At 60.2% G+C, this 22,206-nt stretch overlaps 1 protein-coding gene across 3 annotated transcripts; it reads right to left on the reverse strand.

Annotated features, from left to right (window-relative positions):
- Positions 1–304: 304 nt before the first annotated feature.
- Positions 305–17,538, reverse strand: ASIC1 (acid sensing ion channel subunit 1). 3 transcript variants are annotated; one of them, XM_057413959.1, is made up of 12 exons: positions 16,903–17,538; positions 16,069–16,454; positions 15,014–15,209; positions 2,925–3,075; positions 2,371–2,498; positions 1,996–2,146; positions 1,854–1,910; positions 1,619–1,772; positions 1,444–1,535; positions 1,142–1,221; positions 923–1,027; positions 305–723 (listed from the first exon to the last, which is right to left on the reverse strand). In XM_057413959.1, the coding sequence occupies exons 2-12, from the start codon at positions 16,431–16,433 to the stop codon at positions 619–621; spliced, it is 1,584 nt and encodes a 527-aa protein (XP_057269942.1). In that variant the 5' UTR covers positions 16,434–16,454; positions 16,903–17,538; the 3' UTR covers positions 305–618. The 3 variants fall into 3 exon arrangements, with proteins under 3 accessions (XP_057269942.1, XP_057269941.1, XP_057269943.1); XM_057413958.1 differs by having other exon boundaries at positions 16,069–16,463; XM_057413960.1 differs by lacking the exons at positions 15,014–15,209; positions 16,069–16,454; positions 16,903–17,538 and adding an exon at positions 3,824–4,481.
- Positions 17,539–22,206: the final 4,668 nt, after the last annotated feature.

Here is a 22,206-nt window from a genome sequence, read left to right on the forward strand (position 1 = left end):
CCAGGCAAGGGCTGGCTGCGGGCCGCTGCGATCCCAGGGGACAGCGAGGCTCTCCTGGGACTGCTGAACCCAGGGCCACGTCTGCTGGGCACACCATGGGGCTCCTCCATGAGCCCCCCCCCCCCCCCCGCCAGGCACGGGGGTCCCAGCGAGCACCGGCCAAGGCGTCGGATGCAGGATGAGCATGGAGGCGATGGACGGACGGACGGACAGACAGGGCTGCGGATGGAGACTGCGGCCAAACGGCTGCTTCTTCTTGGCTTCTGGGTTCTAGTTAAAAAGGCCGAGGGGAGCCGAGGTTGGGGGGGGGGGGGGGGGGCCAGGCCGGGCCCGTGCCCCAGCCCGCTGTGCGTGTCGCTCCCCGCACCGCGAGGGTGGCCGGGCTGGAGCGTCCTCGAGTCTCTGAACTAGCGGGGCAGGCACGGAGCAGCTGCCCCAGGGGGCTGCGTGACCCGACCCGGCTGCCTGCCCCCAGAGCCGAGGCTGTGGCTCTTGTCCGTGTGCCACTGTGTGGAGGAGCAAGCTCCCCTTAGATGTGTCTCTCTGCTGGCGCTCGCAGGGAGGAAGGGCAGCTCTCCGGAGGGCTTTGGTAGCTCAGGTTGTACATCCAGACGTCGGTTAGCAGGTGAAGTCCTCAAAGGTGCCCCGGGCCGGGTGGTGAGGTAGGATGTTGGCTGCATACGTCATGCCTGCCGGGTGGCCCCGTATGCTTTCGCAGGGATTCTGCAGGGCAGAGGATGGGTGGGTACCGGGGGGTTTCACCATGCAGAGACCGAGTCCTGTCCCGCCGCCCCCTCCCAGCATCTCTGCCTGGTGCCTCTGCTCCTTTCCCAAGCATTCCCTAAAGTGCTGGCACCCCCTGACACACCTGGGGCAGCCCCTGAGCTGCAGGAGAGCACCGGCACCCCCCCATGGCACTTACATGGCGTTTCACATCGTCCATGCTCAGCGCGACGCCCTTGTCCGTGTTGTTCCTCTTGTGGTTCTTGCGGCACTTACCCCGCCGGCACAGCCGATGCTTTATCACCTGTGAGAGCCACATCTCAGTACCACGGGGGCTCTTCCCCATGTCCCACATGAGTATTTCAGTGCTCCACGATAACCTTCCCCCCCCCATAGCCGTAGGATGGCAGAGACCCACCTCATAGGCGTAGTCGAACAGCTCCAGTACTGTGAGGATGCTGGCCCCAATGAACAGCCCCATCTGCCCTCCAATGTCACCTGCGGAGGAGAAGGAAGCCATCAGGGTGGGCTGAATCCAGTGCTCGGTGGCAGAGGGAGCAGAGAATGGGCAGAACTCATCACTGCTGTGGCCGTGGCGGTGGGTGCCCCGCTCTGCATCCACGCTCTCAGCACATCCTTGGGAACAGGGCCATGCTGCATGGGGCCAACCTTGTTGGGGTGCTGCTGCAGGGCCCCCCCTGCACAGCCACCAGCACTCACCCAGCAAACCAGCCACCTCGTATGCCTTCTTCTGCTCGATGGTCTCATAGTTCAGGGCTTCAAAGAAGATATCCAGCACCAGGATGTTCTCCCTGTGCAGGACATAAGATAAGGCTGAGATTTGGCATGGAGGGACAAAAGATGCCTCCCCACGGCTGTGGTTGCAGCACGTTACCCGATGTACTGCTCCGACTTGTTGTACTTCTTGGCCAGGTACTTGGCAGAGGCTTTACTGGGGATCTTCACCATGGAGAGCTCTTTGCCATAGCGGGTCACATTGCAGGGCATCTCACACACACAGTACTCATTATCCTTCTCCACCAGGAAATCTGGGCAGGGAACAAAGGGAGATGGAGAGATGGAGAAACCCAACACACGCAGCTCAGCCCCGCAGGGCCCCGCAGCCTCACCTAAGGCCGGATCCGCACACTCCTTGTACTGCTCCGGGGTGCAGTAAGGGGCATCGCCTGGAGGAGAGAAGAAAGCAGGTTTTCCTGGTGGGACCATGGCAGTGGGATGAGGCCGGTGGGGCCTGCCGTGCCCAGGGCTCACCTGGCATGTGCACCATGCGGCAGTTGCAGTTCTCCACCAGGTAGCGGGTCTCGCAGTCGATGCGGCAGGCGGTGATGCTGTAGGTGTCATAAAACTCTGAGTCGCCCGCCACGGCCTTGCAGTCGCCCCAGGGAGGTGGCAGGTAGATGAGCTGGGATGGGGCAGAAGCCAGGAGTGAGGAGAGAAGCCCAGCAGCCCCCAGGATGGAGCCCTGCCCTACAGCAGACACCCTTGCTGTAGGGGTCCCTCTGACATAGGGACGGGCAACAGGGCCATAGGGAGGAGGCTCAGTGCCCCACAGCAGGTCTAGCTCACAGTGCAGGGCTAAGGGGAGCATCCCAGACACCACCTCCCCCCCCCCCCCCAAGTCCCTACCCGCTGCTCCTGGCAGGACACGAAGGTCTGGAAGCCGGGAGCCACCCCAAAACCCAGCTGGTCAATCAGTGGGGGCTCATCCTGGCTGTGGATCTGCACCTTGATCCCAGCTTCAAACGAGGTCTCATCTGTAGCAGAGAGAAGTAGGGTAAGCATGGTGCTGGACCCCACTCTGCAGGGCTGTGCTGCATGTCCTTCCATGCATGCATCCGCCCATCCATCCATCCATCCATCCATCCATCCATCCATCCATCCATGTCTTTGCTACACTATGTCCTTGTCCCCTCTGACCCTCCTGCTCCAGCACCCAGGAGTGCAGCAGGGAAAGTGCCTCTATTTATAAACAAGTGATGGTTGCTTCTCTAAACTGATGGGGAGTTGCCATGGCAAAGAGCAAAGATAAGGAGGAAAAAGGGAAGAAAAGGACCCAAAGTGATGAGAAATGGAAGGAGGGATGAGGAAGGAGACAGGGACATGAAGGAGCCGGGAAGCATCCCAGGAGCTGCTGGTGACTGAGCAGACGTGCTGGCAGAGCCGCTGGGGCTGTGGGTTACCTGTTTCCCCCCACACCGGCAGGTACTCGTCCTGCTGAATGTCCAGCATGATCTCCAGGCCGTTGCCAGTGCCCCCCTTCATGGTGATGAGCCGGGGCTTCCCGTCCTGCCCCGCGTTGAAGGTGTAGCACTTCCCATAGCGGGTGAAGACCTGCAGGAGGGGACACAGGGCTGAGGCTGGGGCCCCTCTGCCAGCATCAAACTGCTGCCAGCACCGCAGCATGGAGCCAGGAGGGTATGGCCAGCCCCAAAACACAGCCATCCCCAGCCTAGGGTATGATCCTGCTCAGGCTCCTGCTCTATGGGGTGCCTCTCACCATTGGAATAGCGCTGATGGAGGAGGAGATGTTCCCCACCATGGCACAGACTCAGAGGAGACATTTACAGAGTCAAAGCACCTCGACCCCGCACACCCCATGGCAGCCCCAGCTCCCCGAGACGGCGGCACTCAGCCCTACTCCTGCACCAGCACCTCCTCCAAGCCCTCCTCCATCCCTGCAGAGGGCAGGGCTGGACGGGATCCCGATCCCTCCCATCCCTCCTCGGCCGTTCCAGCTGACACCTCCAGCATGTCTCCATAGAATCATGGAAGAGTTAGGGTTGGAAAGGACCTGAAGATCATCTTAAGATCCATACCACTGAGTCGCTGCCAGCCCATGCAAGGGGCACGTGAGGCCGGTGGGCTGCAGACCCCACGGTGATGCCAGGACAGAGATGCCAGACAAACACAACCCTGGTCCTGCTCTCCATGTCCCAGCAGCCAGTGCTATCCCCAACTCCAGTGAGACTGGAAGCAGCCTGTCCCTGAGCTGGCAAGGACAGTGTCCCCCGTAGTGCCTGATCCCACACGGTGCCGGCCGGAGCTGCTCCCTGCTCCCGGCCACCTCGGGGCTACTCACCACGGCGAAGTCCCCGGGGCCACACTGCTCGCCCCGGTAGCTGCAGCTCAGCAGCATGTCCTCCAGCTGGTGGCAAGTGCGGTTAAAGAACACATACAAATTGAGGGGCTCGTCCTCCTCCTCCGGGCCAGGTTGGGCTGGGGTGAAGCCCAGCTCCATCCCGGGCTCGTAGTCGACCAGGGGGCCCAGGTAGAGCAGGTCCTCGTGGCTGAGCTGCGAGACCCGCACGCGGTTGATGTTGCAGAAGGTGATGGCAGGGAAGGTCATCTCGGGGCTGTCCTCCTCGCTGAGCAGCGTGACGTGGTGGTACTCCAGGTAGTAGGCGATGCGGTCGGCCACCTGGTAGAGGAAGAGGGAGAGGGAGAGGAGGAAGGCGAGGGCCCAGAGCGCCTGCCGAGCGCCCAGGCTGCCCTCCACAAAGATGTGGCTCAGCCCGTGCAGCGTGCAGCTGCTGGCAAAGGCCACAAAGTCCGTGGCTGCCCCTGCGTCCTCCTCCTCCTCTTCTTCATCCTCCTCCTGCCCATACAGGAACTCATCCGCTCCGTTATCTCCTGTCCCCGTGGCTGCAGCATCTCTTGGTGCTTCCTCGCTGGAGAAGGAGATGGTGCAGAATATCTGGAGAGGCATGGTCCAGCGTGGGGGTCCTGGTCCCTGCCCTGCCACAGCCCAGGGGTCTTCAACAGTGGGTCGGTTCCTCGGGGTGTGGGTGAGAGGGGCTGGGGGGGGGGGAGGAAGCAGGGAAGGAGGAAGGGGCAAGCTCAGAGGAGAGAAACAGAGAAGGGAAAAGGAGCGAGAGGCGCGTGAGGGAGAGGAGCAGAAGGATGCTCAGAGGGGACAGAGAGAGGAGGATATATCGGGAGCAGGGAGGAGGAGAGGAGGAGCAAGGGGCGGTTCTGCGGGCTCCCCACGTCCCCGGGGACAACGGGCTGCTGCTGGCAGGACGGAGCAGAGACCTCGCCGGCTCCAGAAGCACCGATGCTGGGGGAGCTCCTGGTGCTGCCTGCGGGGCCCTGAGGAGCTGCCAGGGCCGGTGGACACGGGTGAACACGGGTGTACTTGGGTACCAGCAGTGCTGCATCCCCACACTGCATCCTCCATCCTCACTGCAGGGCAGCCCGGTCCTGGCAGCCCGACCAGCAGCGCCAGCCAAGGTCTCCCTGCCGGGTGCCAGCCTGTTTCCAAAGCCACCATATGCCAGCCTCCAGGTTCTTCGTGAGGGCAGCTGGAGCCAGAGGTTTTCCCAACATGCCTGTGACATTGTCCTGCTGCATCCAGCTGTGGTGTCCCCTGGCTGTCACGGTGCTCATCCCATCCCTATAGGCTGCTCTCCCGGTGCCATAGGGCGGCAGCATAAGCATAGGAGCATCCAGTAAAGGCAGTGTCCCAAGCAGTGTGAGGTCCGTCCTTGGTTTGGGCAGGATTTGGGCACTGACATGGTCCAGGTGATGATTCCTCCTGCAGAGCCCAACCAGTGCGTGGTCACCTCGTGCTTCGGATCCCCGTGGGGCGCAGAGAGCCACTGCTGTCCGTGGGCAATGGTGTCCGGGCCTCGTGGTGCTGGGGTCCAGGAGGGCAGCCCTGATGATGGAGCCGGCAGCCGGGCACAAAGGCATCTCCTCGCTGCAGCCCTGCAGCAGCACAGCCCCTGCCTGTGGTTTTGCCTTTCTCCTGCACTCAGTGCTTCATAAAAGCATCAATGTGACCACAGAGCAATCTCCAGCCCCTTCCCAGCACTGCAGCTGCCACCACCGGCCCAAGGGGAAGGGGAGCATCTAAATACAGCAGCACTTTGACATACAAGAGCTGAACGGGAGGTTTTGGCTGATGTCTGGGTGCTCATTGCATGCCCCAGCTCACCAGTTTGGCTGCTGTGCCTCCTTCCCCACATGCACTGTGGGGCCCGCAGTCTGGGAGCACATCCTGGCTTATGGATATGGGCACCACCAAACGGGGTGACCAAATGCAACCAGGAAACTTGTACAGGTCTGATCTGATACCACAGCAAATTCCTCTGCTCTTCGCAAGCCAGTGACACCAGTGTAATGGGAAGGGCATGCACTGGGGATCCCTGCCAAGGCAGGCTCAGCCAAGATGATGACTGATGATGTGACAACGGGTTGTCCTTTGGGGAGCCATCCTAGGGCTCCCCAGCCTCAATATATCCAATAGGGCCCTTGTGTAAGAGGGACACTGGCAGTTGCCACAAAGCTGGGGACATTGTTGGCACCTGGGAGAAAGAGCGGGTGACCTTGGGAATGAGTGCCAGAGCCACGGGATGAGACTTCATAAAGGCAAGAGCAAGGCTGTGCCTGAGCTGGAAACTCACCCTGGGAAACGGGACCAAGGAGGCGGATTGGGTGGCTGGGAGCCACCGTGCCATGGGGACCGGGTCACATCCCAGCCCTTTGCCTTTGATGGAGACAAGCTGCAGCTGCATCCTGGGCTGGGCTGGGCTATGAAGGCATCAGGGCCATCACCTGGGATGGGGTTTGAGGATGTTGGGTTGGTTAAGCCCTGTGGAAGCAAGCTGTGCTGACCGCGTGCTGCTAGAGGATGCTTTGAGCAGGTACGAGCTGCCTGAGCTTGGGGTGGGACTTCTGGTGCTCCCTGGCTTTGGGGCAAGCAGTTTCTGTGCAATGCCTGCAGGAGGGAGAGGAGAAGAAGGAAGGAAAACGGCAGAGAAGCCTGCAGGGGCTTGTTTAGCCCTGGTAGGGCACAGTGGGTCAGTCCCCGATGGTGTGAGCGAGGGGCTGATCTGATCCCCATGGCATGGAGAGGTTTAATGTGTCTTCTTGGGAGCAGTTGCAGCAGGGAGAGGGATCTGCTGTAATGAGACCGCTCCATCCTCAGCTGGGGCCATTAACTTGCTCTGCTTGGCTTGAGCGGCTTGTGGAAGGTGCCAGGGCTGGTTCGCAGCAGCCGAGAGGTGCAGTGAGGCTGAGCACGGCCCCGGCTCCGGTTACCACCTCCTGTCCCAGAGCTGAAACTTGAACTGGGGTGAAGGTGACCGGGGACGGTCACAGCCACGAGCACGGTGGCACCGGCACTCAGAAGAGTGCATCCTGTCCCCACAACTGGGGGCAAACTGTGGCCGTGGGGCAGCCGGCGGGGTTGTCGCTCTGGTTTGTGCGAGTTTGGGAGGTGCTGGAGGAGTCCTTGGGCTCGTTCCAGCTCTTCCCTTGCCAGGAGTTATTTTTACCCTCTCTCAGGTAAAGCTTTGGCGGGGGAGAGGGACGGGGGATGCTATAATTAACCGTGACATCAGCCCCCGTGGCGGCGCGCGGCGGGATGCTGCTGCCGCACCCTGCCCCACCGCTGGGGACCAGGGATGCTCAGCGCTCGCCTGCCGCAGCGAGGGATGCGGGATTGGTGGAGCTTGGGTTTGGCCGCTGTCCTGGGGCAGTTGGGCCCCACTTTGCAGCTCCTCATGGGCCCAGGAAAAGGAGGTTTCCCGGAGTAGGGGAACACGGAGGCGGCGGGAGGGAAGCGGGAGGGGGATTTGACGGCAGCAACAGCACATTTCACAGCCTGTCACGCTTTAATGGCAGAGGAGATCAAAGCCGGGATGGAGTTATTCATAGAGATAAACCAATCCCCGAGGAGGCGAGGAGAAAACAACATTGCAAGCTCTGTTAGCCCAGGCCTGCAAGCGGCAGCCCAGCCCTGGGGAGCCTGTTGCAGAAAGTGCCTCTGGAGCTGGACCCTTTTGGGTTTGTAATTGGGGCATTGCCAAGGGCTGGCTGAGCTCCCTGCATCATCCCGGGGGGTACCCAGAGGCTGGAGCTGACCGGTGGGAAGGGGTGAAAGCAGCCAGGAGCTGGATTTGGGGATGGGTATTTGATGGAGCAGATGGGCCCCCTGCAGCCGGGCTGTCCTGCTCCCACAGCGCAGCATTGAAGGGGAGGAAAATCAGGTTTGCAATGCACCTTGGCCCAGGGATGTGCTCTGCAGCTCCCAGAGCTGCCGTGGTGGTGGTGATGGTGATGGTGGTACCCGCAGTGCCTCCATCGCTGCTCTGGGCAGGATGAGCAGCTTCGGGATACTCAGACCCCCTCCCTGACCCTGGTGAGAGGCAGAGTGAGGGCAGCCAAGCGAGGTGGGATTGCCTGGGCAGTGGGGATCTCTGCTGGGACTAATCCTGCCACCCTTTATCAGATACTGCCACCTTGCCTCCACTTGCTCCGCCAGCCAAGCCGGGCGCAGCTTGTGTTATCCAGCCCTTTATCCCTCAGATTAGACGCTTCACAGTGGATTAGCATGTCACATTCTAATGCAGAGAAATCGATGATTAAAAAGGAGTTTTTCCCTCTGTATTATTCCCCACCTCCGCCTCCTCTCCACCCCATCCCTGCAGGCCCAGGCAGCCCAGCCCCAGCCATGGGGACTGGTGATGCTGCGGTGCTGGGTGAAGCAGCCCTGTCCCTGGCTCATGAAGGGGATGGGACACCAAAGGTCCCTATGTGGGACCGTGCAGGGCTGGCATGCTCCAGCCCAACAGCTTTTGATGGCAGAGCTCCCTTGGACCATCCAGCCCCAGCATCTACAGCACAGGACTTTAATAAAAAGCACGTTATGGTGAGTAACGTGCTAAGTGGACTTTGTTACAGACCTGGGGCCTCCCTGGCTGCCGTTGTTCCATATGATTTCCTATCAGATGAGCCTTATCTCCTCTCCAAACGCTTCCATTTAAACTCCATTAATCTTTCAGAGCTTCTCTGGGCCAGTGCTGCTGAGCTCTTCCCAGCTGGGTGACGGTGCTGCTGCTCCCCCAGTGGCTTGGGGTCTCTGTGGGGCTCAGATGGGATCCCCATGGCTCCGAGGGCAGTCAAGAATGTCCCTGCAGCCGGGTCCTCTCCATGCATCCTCTGTGCCGCCTCCCAAAGCCACCTTATCCTTGGATCCACTTATCCAGGGATCCATTTGTGCTCTTATAACTGAAACCGTTTGTGATGCCGAGAGCCTTGCAGGTGATTTACCCATTGGTGATGTCCCTTTATGCCACGGAGGGGTCACTGGCACTGTGCTGGCTCCTGCTTTAGCGGGATACAGAGGATGCTGCTGAGGTGCCGCTAATTCCCATGCGGCAGGGATAACTGTGCGTGGACACTTATCCCAACGCCTTTCCATGTTTGCTGCCGATCAGGAATTACCCGTAAGCAGGTTGTGGTTTCTTCCGACGTCCTTCACAATTGCTCAGGCAGTTCATGCAAGAAGATTCAAGCTGATGCTTTTATTGGTGGCGGAGGGGGGGGAAGTTGTATCCCTGTCTGGTTTCCATGCTCTGCTCGCTCGCGCCGGCTCGCCACACATCACGGTTTTCAACTCTAATCTAATCCAAGCAGGGGAGCTGCAGAGCCCTGGCGTGTGGCTGCTCTTGAGGGGTCTCCCTGTCCCTTTACTTGGCTGCGAAGCAGCAGGGAAAGCTGAATCAGGAGGCTAAAAATCCCTAATAAACCAGAGGGAAGCCCCCTCCCCCAGCACCGTGAGGGGTCCATCTCTATCCTTGGGGTAAGAGCTTGGTGGCAGGTGCACCAAACCCTTCACCCAGGAGCAAAAAGGAATAAAAGGTGGTCACGTCCAAGGGTCAGGGCCTGTGTACGTAAAGAGGCTGAGATGCTGAGGAGCTCCTTGAATGCAGGAACTGCAGGGATGCCTGCTGCTTGGAGAGGCCTGGCTCCGGCCGAGCTCTCCGCAGGCATCTGGAGAAAGGGAGATAAATGAAAGCTGAGGCAAAAGGCTGGGAGTTAATTTCCTGGATCTCCCTATGGAGATCTCTGCCTCATGCTCAGGGGGCCTGCCCCGCTCTGCCCCAGCTTCTCCCCATTTGGACTGGGTATGGAGATGGAGAAACGCACTGGGAGCTCTCCTGGGCAGATGCTTTGAGGCAGCCACAGTTGGCAAAGGCTCTGGGGCTGCTCACCTGGGGCTCAGATACCGACCAAAGGGAGAGTAAGGGGAAGGGTCTGGAGAAACCCCATGTGCTGGTGATGGGCCAGGGCTGCATTTCCAGCTTGCAGCTCCCTTAGGGGCTGGCATCTGCAGGGCACATATCCTTGCCTCTGTTGTGGCTCGATAGCACTTGAAAACCTCTTCATTTCTGCCAGCAGCCACAGATGCTATTAAAGCTTATTACTAATAATTAATAATTAATTTTTAAATGATTCTTTATGTGCAAAGGCATCTCAAGAAGCGTGTCAACGGCCTGAGGTGCGTCTGAGCTGCTCCGAGCCCTTGGCATGACCCCCTGGGTGCACACAGCGCTGTGCACCGTGGCTCTGAGCACGGCTGTGTGTGCTGCTGGTGCTGGACATTGCCCCCCTGGGCAGCACCAGGCAATAAGGGACCCGTGGCCGGGGCTGATCCTGCTCCTGCCTGTCTTCCTAACCGCCTGCGGGGATGGGTGGAAGCGGTGCTGTTCAGTGCTTAGAGCTTGGAGGTGCTAAATGATGTACCTGCTCTGTTGCAGCACCGCTAACGAAGCAGCTGTGAGGCACAGGCACGCGTCGGCCTCCCACCGTGCTGTGCCCAGCACCGATGTCCTCAGCCTGCTTTTTCCTGACCCTCTTCTGCACCTGCACAGCCAGGATCGTGGTGGGTTCAGTAGCATCACTCCCAAGCACCAAACGCACCGGGGTCACACCAGGGCATCGCTGTCCCGCTGCAGAAGGAGCGCGAAGCGCAACCGCCTTCCAACAAGGATTGCTGTCTCCACGTTCATACGGGGAGAGCAAAGCCCCACAAGCAGCTGAGGGATCCCAAATCCTCACACCGGTGCCTGGATGAAGCTGCGGAAAGGAGGCGGCTTCAGAGCAACTCTCCCCGGTGTCCCTGCTCCGTGCCCGAGGGCTGAACTGCTCACGGCTGCTCTCTGGATGCTTTGCTTCGAGCCCCACACAGCGATCCTGGAAAACCTCTGCGTTGCCTGGAGGCCGGGTGCTCCCGACCCCACTGTGCTTCCCGGGAAAGCCGAGTCAGCGGCTGCTCCTCTGCTCCATCACCTCCGATTCCTCTGAGCCAGGCAACCGGTGTCCTGCTGGGATTGCTTCCTTCAGCTGGAAAATGATGCAACCTCGGGGGTCAAACGCTGCTGCTGTTGGACAGCAAAGAGGCCCATGCAGAGGGGGAGCCCGGCTGGGAGCTTGCAAGTGATGCAGGTGAGGATGATGCTGCTGGGTCCCAGGGGGAGCTACCAGGATGCTGGAGGTGAAACGCTGCTCGGAAAGAACGGATGCGGGCGAGCGATTTCAAATGCTTATAAATGATTTAGGAGCCCTTGTGCTGCTTTAAGGAGTGATTTACATAAATCACTTGAATGTCTTACAGAATTCATACACGTGCTGGCTCCGGCGGGCGCCGTGCTGGGAGCTGTTGGGCTCAGCGTGCGCCGGGTACCAGCCCCAGCACGGGAGGATGATGCTGTTTGGGGCCAGGGGCCATCCCTGCTGCCCGCATGTGCTTCCCAGGTTGGTTTTCCAGAGCCAAATGAGCCCAATGATGTGGGGTTTGTATTAACTGTCGCAAGCTGCAGGGAAGATGTGGGTATCAGTGACTCCTGCGCTGGGCTCTCCAGCTGTGTTGGAGATGCTTTTCACTCCAGCTCTATGATTATCCACTAACGCTGTGCTGCAGGAGAGCTCTGCTCACCGCGGGGCTCCTGGGCTTGTGACTGCCGCAGCTCCATGCAGGGCTATGGGGTGCTGGCGGCTGGACCCTGGGTCCCCTGGTGGGTGCTGAGGGTTGACTTGGAGCAGACAGAGAGAGCAGCAGCCCCTGGTTGAATGCCCTGAGACCAGCAGCGTGCAGTGGCTGCAGCGAGGAGGCTGTGGGCCGAGCAGGGAGCTCAGGGGGTGCAGAGAGGCTCTGGGGCTGCAGATGGGGTTTAGCAGGGTATGGAGGGCGCAGTGGGGTGCAGAGGGGCACAGCAGGATCTGACGGTGTCCAGTGGCCTCCAGAAGGTTGCAATGGGGTGATGTGAGGTACAGCAAGATGCTGCTGGATCTGTTCTCTGTCACAGGAGCTCCTGCTTTGCTCTGGAGATGAGGAGGATGGTTGGGAGTTGCTGGAAGTGCTCCAGCCCTGTCCTGTTCCCTCCCTTGCTTCTCCCTCTGTCCACTCGGTATTTCCAGGGCAGAGGATGCAGAATTCAATGCAAAAGGCAGCGGCATGATCTCCATGTCAAACTCAATTCTCCCTAGTGCCAGCTCAGCCTTGGAGCCTCATGGAAATGGTCCAGAGGTCTTAATCCTCTGCAGCTTCTGGAGGATGTCCCATGCGCTCTGCCCCAGGGCTCCCAGCTCCATGCCAGGCTCAGCCCCGAGGCAGGATGGTGACATGGGGCTGGGGACACGTGGCTCTCGCCCCGGGTCAGGCTCGTGGAGTGTGTGAAGGAAAAGCTGTAAGTGCTCATTGCACTGTGCCAGGCTCCTCGCATGATCCCTGGCTGCACTGCCCCCCTCCCACAAAAGGGGCTTCATGAGCAGGGGGCATCAGCCCGAGTTTTAGTGCTGGTTTTACCCAGGGCAGCCCCAATTCCTGTCCCATGGGCATGGAGAGGGAGCTCAGCCTCTGTGTTTCTCTTTATTCCCTGTGCTGCAAAGGCAATTAAGGGGGTTTAGAGCCCAGAGAGGACTGCTGGGCTTTTCTCTCGCTGGGCAAGGAGCAGAGCCATAGGGAATGAGGATGGAGGGAGAGGAAACACAAGCTGGGAGCCGGCAGGGCTGCGAATCCCCGCAGAGGAGCGAGGGCTCCAGCTTATAAATAATGAAGCCGGGAGTGTGAACCATTGATCCCTGCTGCTAATGGGCACATCAGGGAGCACGGCCCTGAAACGGGGGCAACAACGGGGGCAATTCCCCCTTCCCTGCAAAGGGAACCGGGCAGCCACCCCCTGCCTGCTGCACGTGTGGCCCCGGGAGCGCAGGGCTCTGGGCACAGCCCTGGGGATGGTGACATCCTCAGCCCGTGTCCCTCATGGTTGTGCCCTGAGAAGGGTCAGGACTTGCCCCTCAGCCTTGTGTTTGCCCCTCTGGGGACAGTTGGTTCCCCCTGGGACTTCTTAGAGGGTTCAATGCCCTAGACAGGATGAGTTCAAGCCTGATCAGCTCCACCTCTGTCCCTGGAGCATCCCTGCATCCTGCACAAAGCTGCTGCTGCTGCCGTGCACCAGCCAGGATAGGTGGAGGTGGAGGGAGATGAGCAATGCCAGGGACCTCCTGATGTGGCCTGGTGACGATGCAGGATGAAAGAGGAGGTGGGAAAAGCCCATCTAAAATCCCAGGATGGGCTTTCCCACGGCATGCCGTGCGCTGGGGGATCCTGCCCTGGCCGCACGGTGACACCGTGCACTGGGGCGAGGGGGCTGAGACCCAGCAACAGCCCCCTTGGGGTGCTCCAGGATGGGTGCGATCGCAGGGGCAGCGCGAGGTGGGGGGGGAACAGGAGCAGGAGCCCCGGTTCCCCTCATTTCCATTCGCCGCAGCTCCCCCGAGCCCTCCCTTCTGCCGGGGCCCGGGAACGCGGCAGCCGCGGCGGGTCGGGGCCGAGCCGCTCTCCCCATCGCCTCCCGTGCTGGGCGGCATCAGCATGCAGGCAGCGTCGCCCCCCGGCCCCTCGGCTCTCCCCATGGCAATAGCGGCAAAGGGCTCAGGACCGACGCACATCCCTGTGTGCCTGCAGGCGGCTCCCCCCGGCCCGCGGGGTCTGGGGAGCCCCAGAATCCCCCCTTAGCAAGGCCCCTCCTGAACGCGGCACCGCCTCTATACCAAGGGGAGGAGAAGGGTGACAGTGGCTGTCAAAGCACCCCCGCAGGGCATGCCACGAGCCTGGCCCGAGGTGAACACAGCCCCTGCATGAGGTTGTGGGATCCCCATCGGGGCGGCGTCGGCTCGGGGGAGGTTTGTGCATCACTGGGTGATGGTCGCTAGCACCCACCAGCCCTAACTGGTGCCACCAGACCCAGAGCAGCACAGAGCCTGGCTCCGTCTGGGTGCAAGGCAGGAGGAGGGAGCAGCAAACCAGCATCAAACATCAACCCAACCCCTCTGAAAGCTTCTGTGAACCCCAGGACCCCCGTGCAGGGATGGGGCAAAGGTTTCTGGAAGAGCAAAGTGGGACGTGACACACAGGCAGCACCATCCCCAGCCCTGCCCGTGCGAGGCTAGGAGGGGAGTCCAAAGAGCAACAGAGATGTAGCACAGAGCCAGCTTTTTCTAATCAAATCCATTAAATCATCCCAACCTGCTTGCAAGGAATAATCCAGGCAGGAATAACAGCCCAGCTGTGAGTCTATTCTGCTTTAGCTGGTTGGAGGGGATGCGGGAAGCAGGGTACGTGGACCCCGGCAGGGAGCTGCTATGAGGGGTCCCTGAGGATGCTTTGGTGGCTGCACGAGTGCTGGAGAGGATCCAGCCCCCTCCGGGCTGCAACTTGCCTCCATTTAACAAATAAAGCGCCTGATGGTTGACAACAAGCATGGCTCTGTGTAAAGAGCCTCTCAGAGGAATTTAATGCAGATGATTCAAATCACCCAAATTGGGCTGGGACCGGGGCAGCAGCTCTGCGGACGCTCAGCCGGTGCCTTGGGATGCTCAGGGGCCTCATCCTCCCTTGGCATGCAACACGAGTGGGACATCCCTATGCTGGGGACAAGGACGGGGACCCGGACCGGCTCCGAGCTCTGTGCTGGAGCCAGCTCGGGAAGAGCCACTCCGGCTGCCCAATTGCTCAGGCAGCACCCGAATAGCCGGCACTGTTCAATTCCCAGCTGGCTGGGGGAGAGGCAGCCGCAGGGGGATAAGAAAGGCTTTATTGTGCACTGGATCCGTGCACAAGCACAAGACACAGCCGTGGTGGGGCACAACGCCGCGTGTGCCCCCAGGACCTGCTTTCCCTAAGGGATTGCAGGGCTCCATCAAGTCCCTACACCGGCCATCACCGCGGCTCTCCCAGCTCTCCCACTGGTGTCTCCTCAGCACAAGGTTTCCAGCCCGGCATGCACAGCCCTGCCTTGCAGAGCCCAAGTGATCCTGGGGTGCTTTACCCATGCAGGAGCATCCCCACTGAGGAGCACCTGGACCTCAAGCCCCAGCAGCACCCTCTGGCATTGGATGCTGCCAGTCCCTTCCAAGCTGAAAGGAGCAGCTCCAGGCACCAGGAAAGGCAGCGCTGGGCCGGGGCCACGGGGGCACTCACCACTTTGAAGTCTTCCGGGGTGCACTGCTCCCCACGGAAGAAGCAGGAGAGCAGCATCTCGCGGATGTCGTGACCGGCGCGGTCGTAAAACTCCAGCATGTTGAAAGGTTTGGGCTTGAAGTTCCGGAAGTTTGCCTTGTCCTGCAGGATTTCCAGCTGCTTCTCGTCGGCGCTCTGCGTGTCCGGGATCTCATATCTTGGGGGGGAAGAGCAGGCAGAAGCTCAGGCCTGAGGGCAGCGCCTGCTCCCGCTCCAAAAGCCATTTGGAGCTTCACATGAGCTCCTTCCATCCCGACCCTGCTGTGGGCTCAGCAAAATCCACTTCACAGGTGGCATTTTCACCAGCACGAGGATCTGGTCCCACAGCACCAGCCCTGGTTTAGGCCAGCCCGGCCCCATTCCCTTGGTGGCATCATGGATGCAGGTGGTCGCCTTGCTGGGACATGGCTTGAGTGTGATGGGTCTCGGCCCCTGCTCCCATGGATGCAATCCCCTCCCTGGGGCAGCGGTGAAGCCCCTTGGCAAACAGGAGCCTTGCTGCTGGCCCCAGGCTCATGGCAGTGGATTGGCAGCACCAAGAAGCCTCTACAGCCATGGGGATGGGCTGGAGATGGTGGATGAGGGGCTTCACTGCGAATGCTGCCACCATGGCCCAAGGAATGGCAACACCTGGTGCTGGGACATAGGTGATGTTCTGCAGCTTCACCTGCTGGTACCCCCAGCCTCGCTGCATGTGTCAGGCGTGCAGGACATGGTGTTGGAGCCACGCATGCTGGATCTGCCCCGCAGGCATCCCAGAGTGGCCTTGGCCTTGCTGAATGGGAACGATGCGTTCCAGATCCATGCCACGTACCCAGGAGCAGAAGCAGGACCTGGTGGCTCTGTGGTGTTGCTGCATCCAGCTACAGAGCTGAACTAACCCAGGATCTGCTTCCTCATGGACACTAAGGGGATGCTGCCTGTGCCAGCCATGGTGAGGGGCTGCTGTGGTGGCTGGGGCCTTGCCCTGGCTCGAGGAGATGATGCCCGGGGCACCTGAAAGCACCAGCACCCACCTGTTATTGAGCAGGGCGAGCAGCTCGCCGGCGTGGTACAGGTCGTTCTTGGTCACGCGGCTGAAGCGGAACTCGTTGAGGTTGCAGAAGGTGACGGCGGGGAAGGTGAGCCTGGTGGCGGCCACCTCGTCCAGCTTGGTGACGTGGGGGTACAGGAAGTAGTACTGGATGCGGTTGGTGCAGACGAGGGTGAGCAGCGCCAGCGAGCCCAGGAAGCACAGAGCCCAGACCACGCGCTTCAGCGACAGCCGCTCGTAGGAGAAGATGTGCGAGAGCCCGTGCAGGGTGGAGCTGCTGGCGAAGGCCTGGATGCTCACCGGCTGCCCGCTGTCCACCTCCTCCTCGTCCACCTTCAGGTCCATCATGGTCTGCGCTGGCACCCCGGGCTGGCCACTCTGCGGAGAAGGGAGCTTATGGGTGCTCGGTGCCGCGGCGGCCTTGGGGGTGCTGCCGATGCCTGGCCCATGGCATCCCCATGCAGGGAGATGCTGGAGATGCACCCAGGTCATGGGGCAGAAGCTTTGCTGTGCCCTGCTTTCCCCACAAACCTATATATATATATATATATATATATATATATATACACACATGCACATATATGTCTGCATATATATATGCATGTATATTTGGGTGCAGCCTCCTGCATCTCCTCACCTCCTCTCTGCCCTCCCCATCCCATGGCAGGACCGGGCTGCCCCCCCCCCCCCCCCCCCCCCCCCCCAAGCATCCTTCTGTATCCATCCCTCCCTTCCCACCTCCTTCCCGGTCCCCCTCTGCCTTCCCCAAATGGCACCGGCGCATCCACAAACAGACGAAGGAATCGCGGATGCGAACCTGGAAGCGGGGCCGGCGGCCGCGGCCAGCGCTGGGCTCCTTCTGCTGTGCGACGGTGGCTGCCGCTGCGTCGGGGGTGCCGGGGCTTGGGACCAGCCTCCCTCCACCTCTTGCCGCTGGGTTGGGGAGCCGGGAGCAGGAGGCGAGCGGGGAGCGAGCCCGGCAGCGGCGGGCGAACCGGAAAAGAAGGAGGGGAATAAAAATAGCCTCGGTGGTACCTTGGTGCAAGCGTGGGAGCGGGGATGCGCCGGGGCCTCGCTCAGCGCCGGGCGGGGGGACCGGAGGCGACCATCGCCGGAGAGGAGGCAGCTGCCGGGTGTGAGGAGGAAAGAGGAGGAGAAGGAAGGCGAGCGAGAGGCTGCTTCCCTGCCAAACACATGGATACCTCCCCCCGTGGCTATCTGGGAGCGGGTGCCTTCTTCAGATGCATAATCCGCATGAAGTCATTGTCTGTGCGCTGGTGGGGCCGGAGGCCGGGGTGCCGCAGGCCGGTGGGCAGCGAGGAGGAGGAGGAGGAGGAGGAGGATGAGAAGGAGGAGGAGGAGGGAGAGGCGGAGGAGCTCCAGCGATTGCAGGCTGCTGGCAGGGGCTGTTGGTGCTGCTGCCGTGTGCATGTGGGTAACGTGTGTGTGCGTGTGCGCGCGTGTGCGCTCCCATCCCCCAGCGCCTGCCAGGGATGCTCCAGCCCCTCGCTCCGATGGACACCCCCCCACCCCACCTCCCCGGACCCCCCCCGTACACCCCTGACCCGGCTCTGCCCTGCCACGGACTCCACCACCCCCGTGGGCTTCACCCATGGGTGGCCCCGCTGGGCGCTCGTTCACATTCGGGCTGGTCGCTGCTTGGGGTGGCGATGGGTGCCTTGAGCCTCTGCCCCGGGCTCAGCCCTGCTCTCTGCTGGCACGGTCCCCAGCACCATGCTTGCCCCCAGCCGGAGGGGGGCAAGCCCCTTTCCCACCCGTTCACCTTCTGCCATTGACAGGCGTCAGAAAGGTGCTGCTGGCCCCAGGGTGCTCCCTGCTGCCTGGGGCAGGAGGCTCTGGGTGCTGGGTGCTCTGCTCCTCCCCAGGGCCGTGCATGAGGGCTGCACAGCGCTGACCGGCTGTGCCACTGCATCTCCAGCCCTGCTTCATCTCCATCTGCTCCCCAGGGAGGCCTGGGGTGCCCTCATCCATCACCCAGGTGAGCTGGGGACGCGCATCCAGCTGCAGACAGCAGTGCCCAGCAGCAGCACAGGGAGCAGAGGCTGCAGCAGGCTCCTGCCCGCTGCTCCCAGTGAGGTGACTGCAGTGGAAGGGAGAATGTTTCAATGTCCTTTAGGAGCATGATGTTGGAAAGGGACAGCCAGACCCCAGGGCTGCCCCAACAAGCTGTGTCCCTGCCCAAAGGTGCTTTCTCAGTGCGTTATCCCTGCCTGGACCATGGCTAATGGGAGCATGGGCAGTTTGGGGTTCAGCAGGGTCAGGCGTGCATCCCTGTCCCCAAATCCCGGACACCCTCGGTTCGGTCCTTTTCTGGAGCATCCTCTCTCAGATTGGGTCCTTGACTGAGCAGGAACCTGGGGTTTTGCCGTGGGACCTGTTTGGGGATGGAGATGGGGCCCAGGGACACCCTCATGAGCCAATGCCTCCCCCTGCTTGCTACTGGGCACAGGGATGACCCTGCCAGAGCTTGGAAATGTGGCTGCAAGGCCCAGGAGAGCAGCATTAGTGCGTCCGTTGGCACCAGCTCTGCCTTTCCCTTCCCTGCTCCGCTCTGCAGCGAGTCGGCATTGCTCCTTGCCTGGATGACAGCCGCCTGCTCATAGCTGTCTCTCCATTAGGGCTCCTGCTGGAAACCCGGGGAGGGATGCGCTGCTTGGATAAGGGAGAAGGATGTTTCGAAAGGGGTTTTTCTACCTTTTCCTCCTGGCTTTTTCCCCCCTTCCAGATGAGAAGCCATTCTCTGCAGCGCTTTTATTGACAGTGAATCCCTGGGATGGACAGGGTTTCAGGCCGGAGCGGATGCGCATGCGGACGTACTTGTGAGCCACTGCACAAGGAACCCCAGCGCAGAGCCTCTGCCCATCCTGGCTGGAAAGCGCCTTTCCTGGGGGGGCTGCTGAGGACCCTGAACACCCCCGGCCACCCCAGGACCCTCTCCTGCAGGCGAGCACTCAGAGGAAACTTGGTTGCCTCTGGCCCCGGGCCAGGAAGGATGCAGCTGCATCCTTGGAGTCGAGTGGAGCGTGGGGAGCGCCAGCATTTCCGTGTTATTTTTCGGGGGAGCCACGTGAGGGTTGTGTTAATTCCTGCTGGGAGAGGCAGCGGAACCGGCTGCGGGGAGGGGGCTGAGGAGCTCGCAATTAGCCCCAGGTGATAATGGATCACAGCAAGGCACCAGGCGTGAAGGCTCAAAGGTAGCTGGGATCTGAGCGTGGTGGGCAGTGGGGTGTGAAGAGGAGGAGGAGGAGGAGGAAGCTGCCGTGGCCGCATCCCTCCTGTGCAAAACGGGTGCTCAGCCCCGGTATGGATTCGGGATGCAGTAGCTGGGGCTCCCTGCAGGCCTGGCCACAGATCTAATTAGTAGGAAGAAAGTAATTAAGGGAAGGTGCTGCAGCGCTGAGGCTCCCAGCGCAGGCTCCAGCAGCCAGGCAGGCACTGGCACGTCTCTGGAGCACCTCGGGAGCTTGGGCCAAGGGATAACTCGAGCCTGGGGCTATTTGCTCACTTTCCAAGCAGTGTTTGTCTCTCCTCCACCGTACACACCTCTTAGAGAAACACACTTCCATCCTGCTTCCTGGAAGAGCATCCCCAGGGCAAGGATGGGTTTGCAGGGATGGGTACCAGGCGCTTTTCCATGCTTTTCTTGGGTTATATCCTGCTATTACTCTCTCTGAGGCAGCCTTGGCTTGCAAATTGCTTCTTTACCTGCACCCACTGCCCCGCTGCTGTAAAAGAGGCAGCTTAATTCATAAAGGTCCTTTTAGGTACTGTGGGCACTGGAGGTGTTGGGCACTGCTGCTTCCCTTTCCCTTCCAGGGCTGCGAGAGCTGCATTTTGTAGGTAGGACATTAAATGGAAAGGCCACCAATGTGGCGTGGCATAGAGGTGGGTCTGGCCTCACAGCCCCACGCAGGCTGTAGGGGCTGTGTCCCCCTCAAAGCTGGGCTTCGTGACATGTAAAATATCCTCCCAGCCAGTCTCTGCTAATGGGCTGCAAATTGCTTCCATCAGCTCCGGTGTTGAAGATTGCTCATCTGAAATTGCTTCCAGGAGCCCCTTTTGGGGCCAAACACTTCCAGGCTTGGGAAAATAACCATCAGGAGCAACAGTAAAGTGCGTTCAGATGAGGCACTGTGGGGCCTGTGAGAGGACCGTGCCTTCCTCGCTGGTGGGGTGGCTCCAGCATTAGGGGCTGTTGCATCTGCATGGGACCTAGAATATGGAATCATTTAGGTTGGAAAAGACCTTTTAAATCCACCCGTTCCCCCTGCACTGCCAAGGCCATGTCACAAAGCACCACATCTCCATGTCTGTTTGATACCTGCAGGGATGGTGACTCAACCACTGCCCTGAGCAGCCTCTTCTAGGGCTTGACAGTGAAGAGCTCGTTCCTCATCTCCAGTCTAAACCTTCCCCTCCCTGCCCTTGTCCTGCTGGCCACACCACTTCTGATACAAGCCAGGATGTTCTTGACCATCTGGGCACGCTGCTGGATCACCTTCTGCTGGCTCTTGACCAGCACCCCCACGTTCTCTTCCATGAGCAGCTTCCCAGCCACTCCTCCCCAGGCCTGTAGCGTTGCCATGGGATTGTTGTGAGCCAAGTGCCATGCGAACCTCACTATTGGCCCCATCCATTGATCCAGCCCATCCAGCTCCCTCTGGAGAGCCTCCTACCCTCGAGCAGATCGCCGCTCCTGCCCCGTCTGGTGTCATCTGCAAACTCACTGAGGGTGCACTTGATCCAGATAAAGACATTAAACAGAACTGGCCCCAGCTCTGAGCTGTGGGGAACATCACCACCAACTGCATTTAACTCCTTTCACCACCACTCTTTGGCCTTGGCCACCCAGCCAGTTTTTGACCCATTGAAGACCCATCCAAGCCAGTTTCTCCAGAAGAATGCTGTGGGGAACAGTGCCAAAGGCTTTACTAAAGTTTAGGTAGACAATATTCACAGCCTTTCTCCTCCTGCCTTCCAGCCCAGGGCCTGGGTACCCCGAGACCAACTGGTCTTGCTGTTAAAGACAGGCAAAGAAGGCTTCTCCCCATCACTTTGCACCGCTGCTCAAGGCATGCTTTGCTCCAGCTCTGAACCAACAGCAGCTCCATTGCTCCACATAGTCCTGGTAGAGGTCCAGGGCTTCCTAATTCATGAGCACATCATTAATTATCTGCTGGAAGCCAAAGCCCCAGCATCTTGGTGGGACTAAATGAGGCCATTAGCAGAGCTGCTTCTTGCCATTGCTGGCTCTGGCTGGCCCAGTGCACGTTGCCATCCCACATTGGCAAACAAGAGGCAGAGCTAACCCTTGCACTGTATCTTTTGGTACCTATTTGGTCTGGCCTTTTCAGCTATGCCTGAGACCTTTCCAAAGGAAACCACCACACCTGAATCCTGAGAAGCAAGAAGCCAGCACAGGGAGCTCGCTGATACCATGGGAGCTTGAAATCAAGCACATCCCCATTGCCCAAGCGATGTGAAGGGTGTAAGACAGCCTGGGTTGAGCTGCAGCACCCAGAACGGAACCAGTGGGGTTACCCTGAGTGAAACCACACAACTGTTTGAAATGAGCAGCTCGCCTGCCTCCCTGCTCCCAGCTTGCTGGGTCGCTCACCCCCGTGCAGCGTCTCCAGCTGACGGATGCCGCGTTGGGCTGTGCCCACTTGGCTCTCCCGACGCACGGAGCAGCCAGTCCATTAAGCACTGAGTCATCCTCCATGCCGTTTCCTTGGGCCAGGGGCAGCAGTTTGGATAATGAAAAGCCTCCGTGGCCAAAGCCAGCCGCTGTGGAGAGCAGGGCTGGGGAAGGCGAGGACACCCGGCAGCCTGGTCCAGCAGTGCCGGGGCAGAGAGGTGGCTCCTCTCCCCCTCTTGCCTTTTGGGGTGGGTTTAACCCTTTCCTGGGTTAAAACAAGGCTTCCCTGGTCAGGTGAGTGCAATGATGCTCTGTGCTGTTTCTGCCTGGATTAACCATGTCCTGATGGGCTCTCCCATGGGCAGATGTGCTGTCCAGAGGCCTTGGCTTATTAAAAGGACAAGGTGTTCAGGGAGCTGGTAATAAAACCATGAAAGCTTTTATGAACCAGAGTCGAAGGCA

The sequence above is a fragment of the Pezoporus wallicus genome, unplaced genomic scaffold, assembly GCF_028554395.1.
Source record: "Pezoporus wallicus isolate ANWC-B61680 ecotype Strahan unplaced genomic scaffold, APGP_CSIRO_Pwel_v1 contig_1, whole genome shotgun sequence".
NCBI classification, from domain to species: domain Eukaryota; kingdom Metazoa; phylum Chordata; class Aves; order Psittaciformes; family Psittacidae; genus Pezoporus; species Pezoporus wallicus.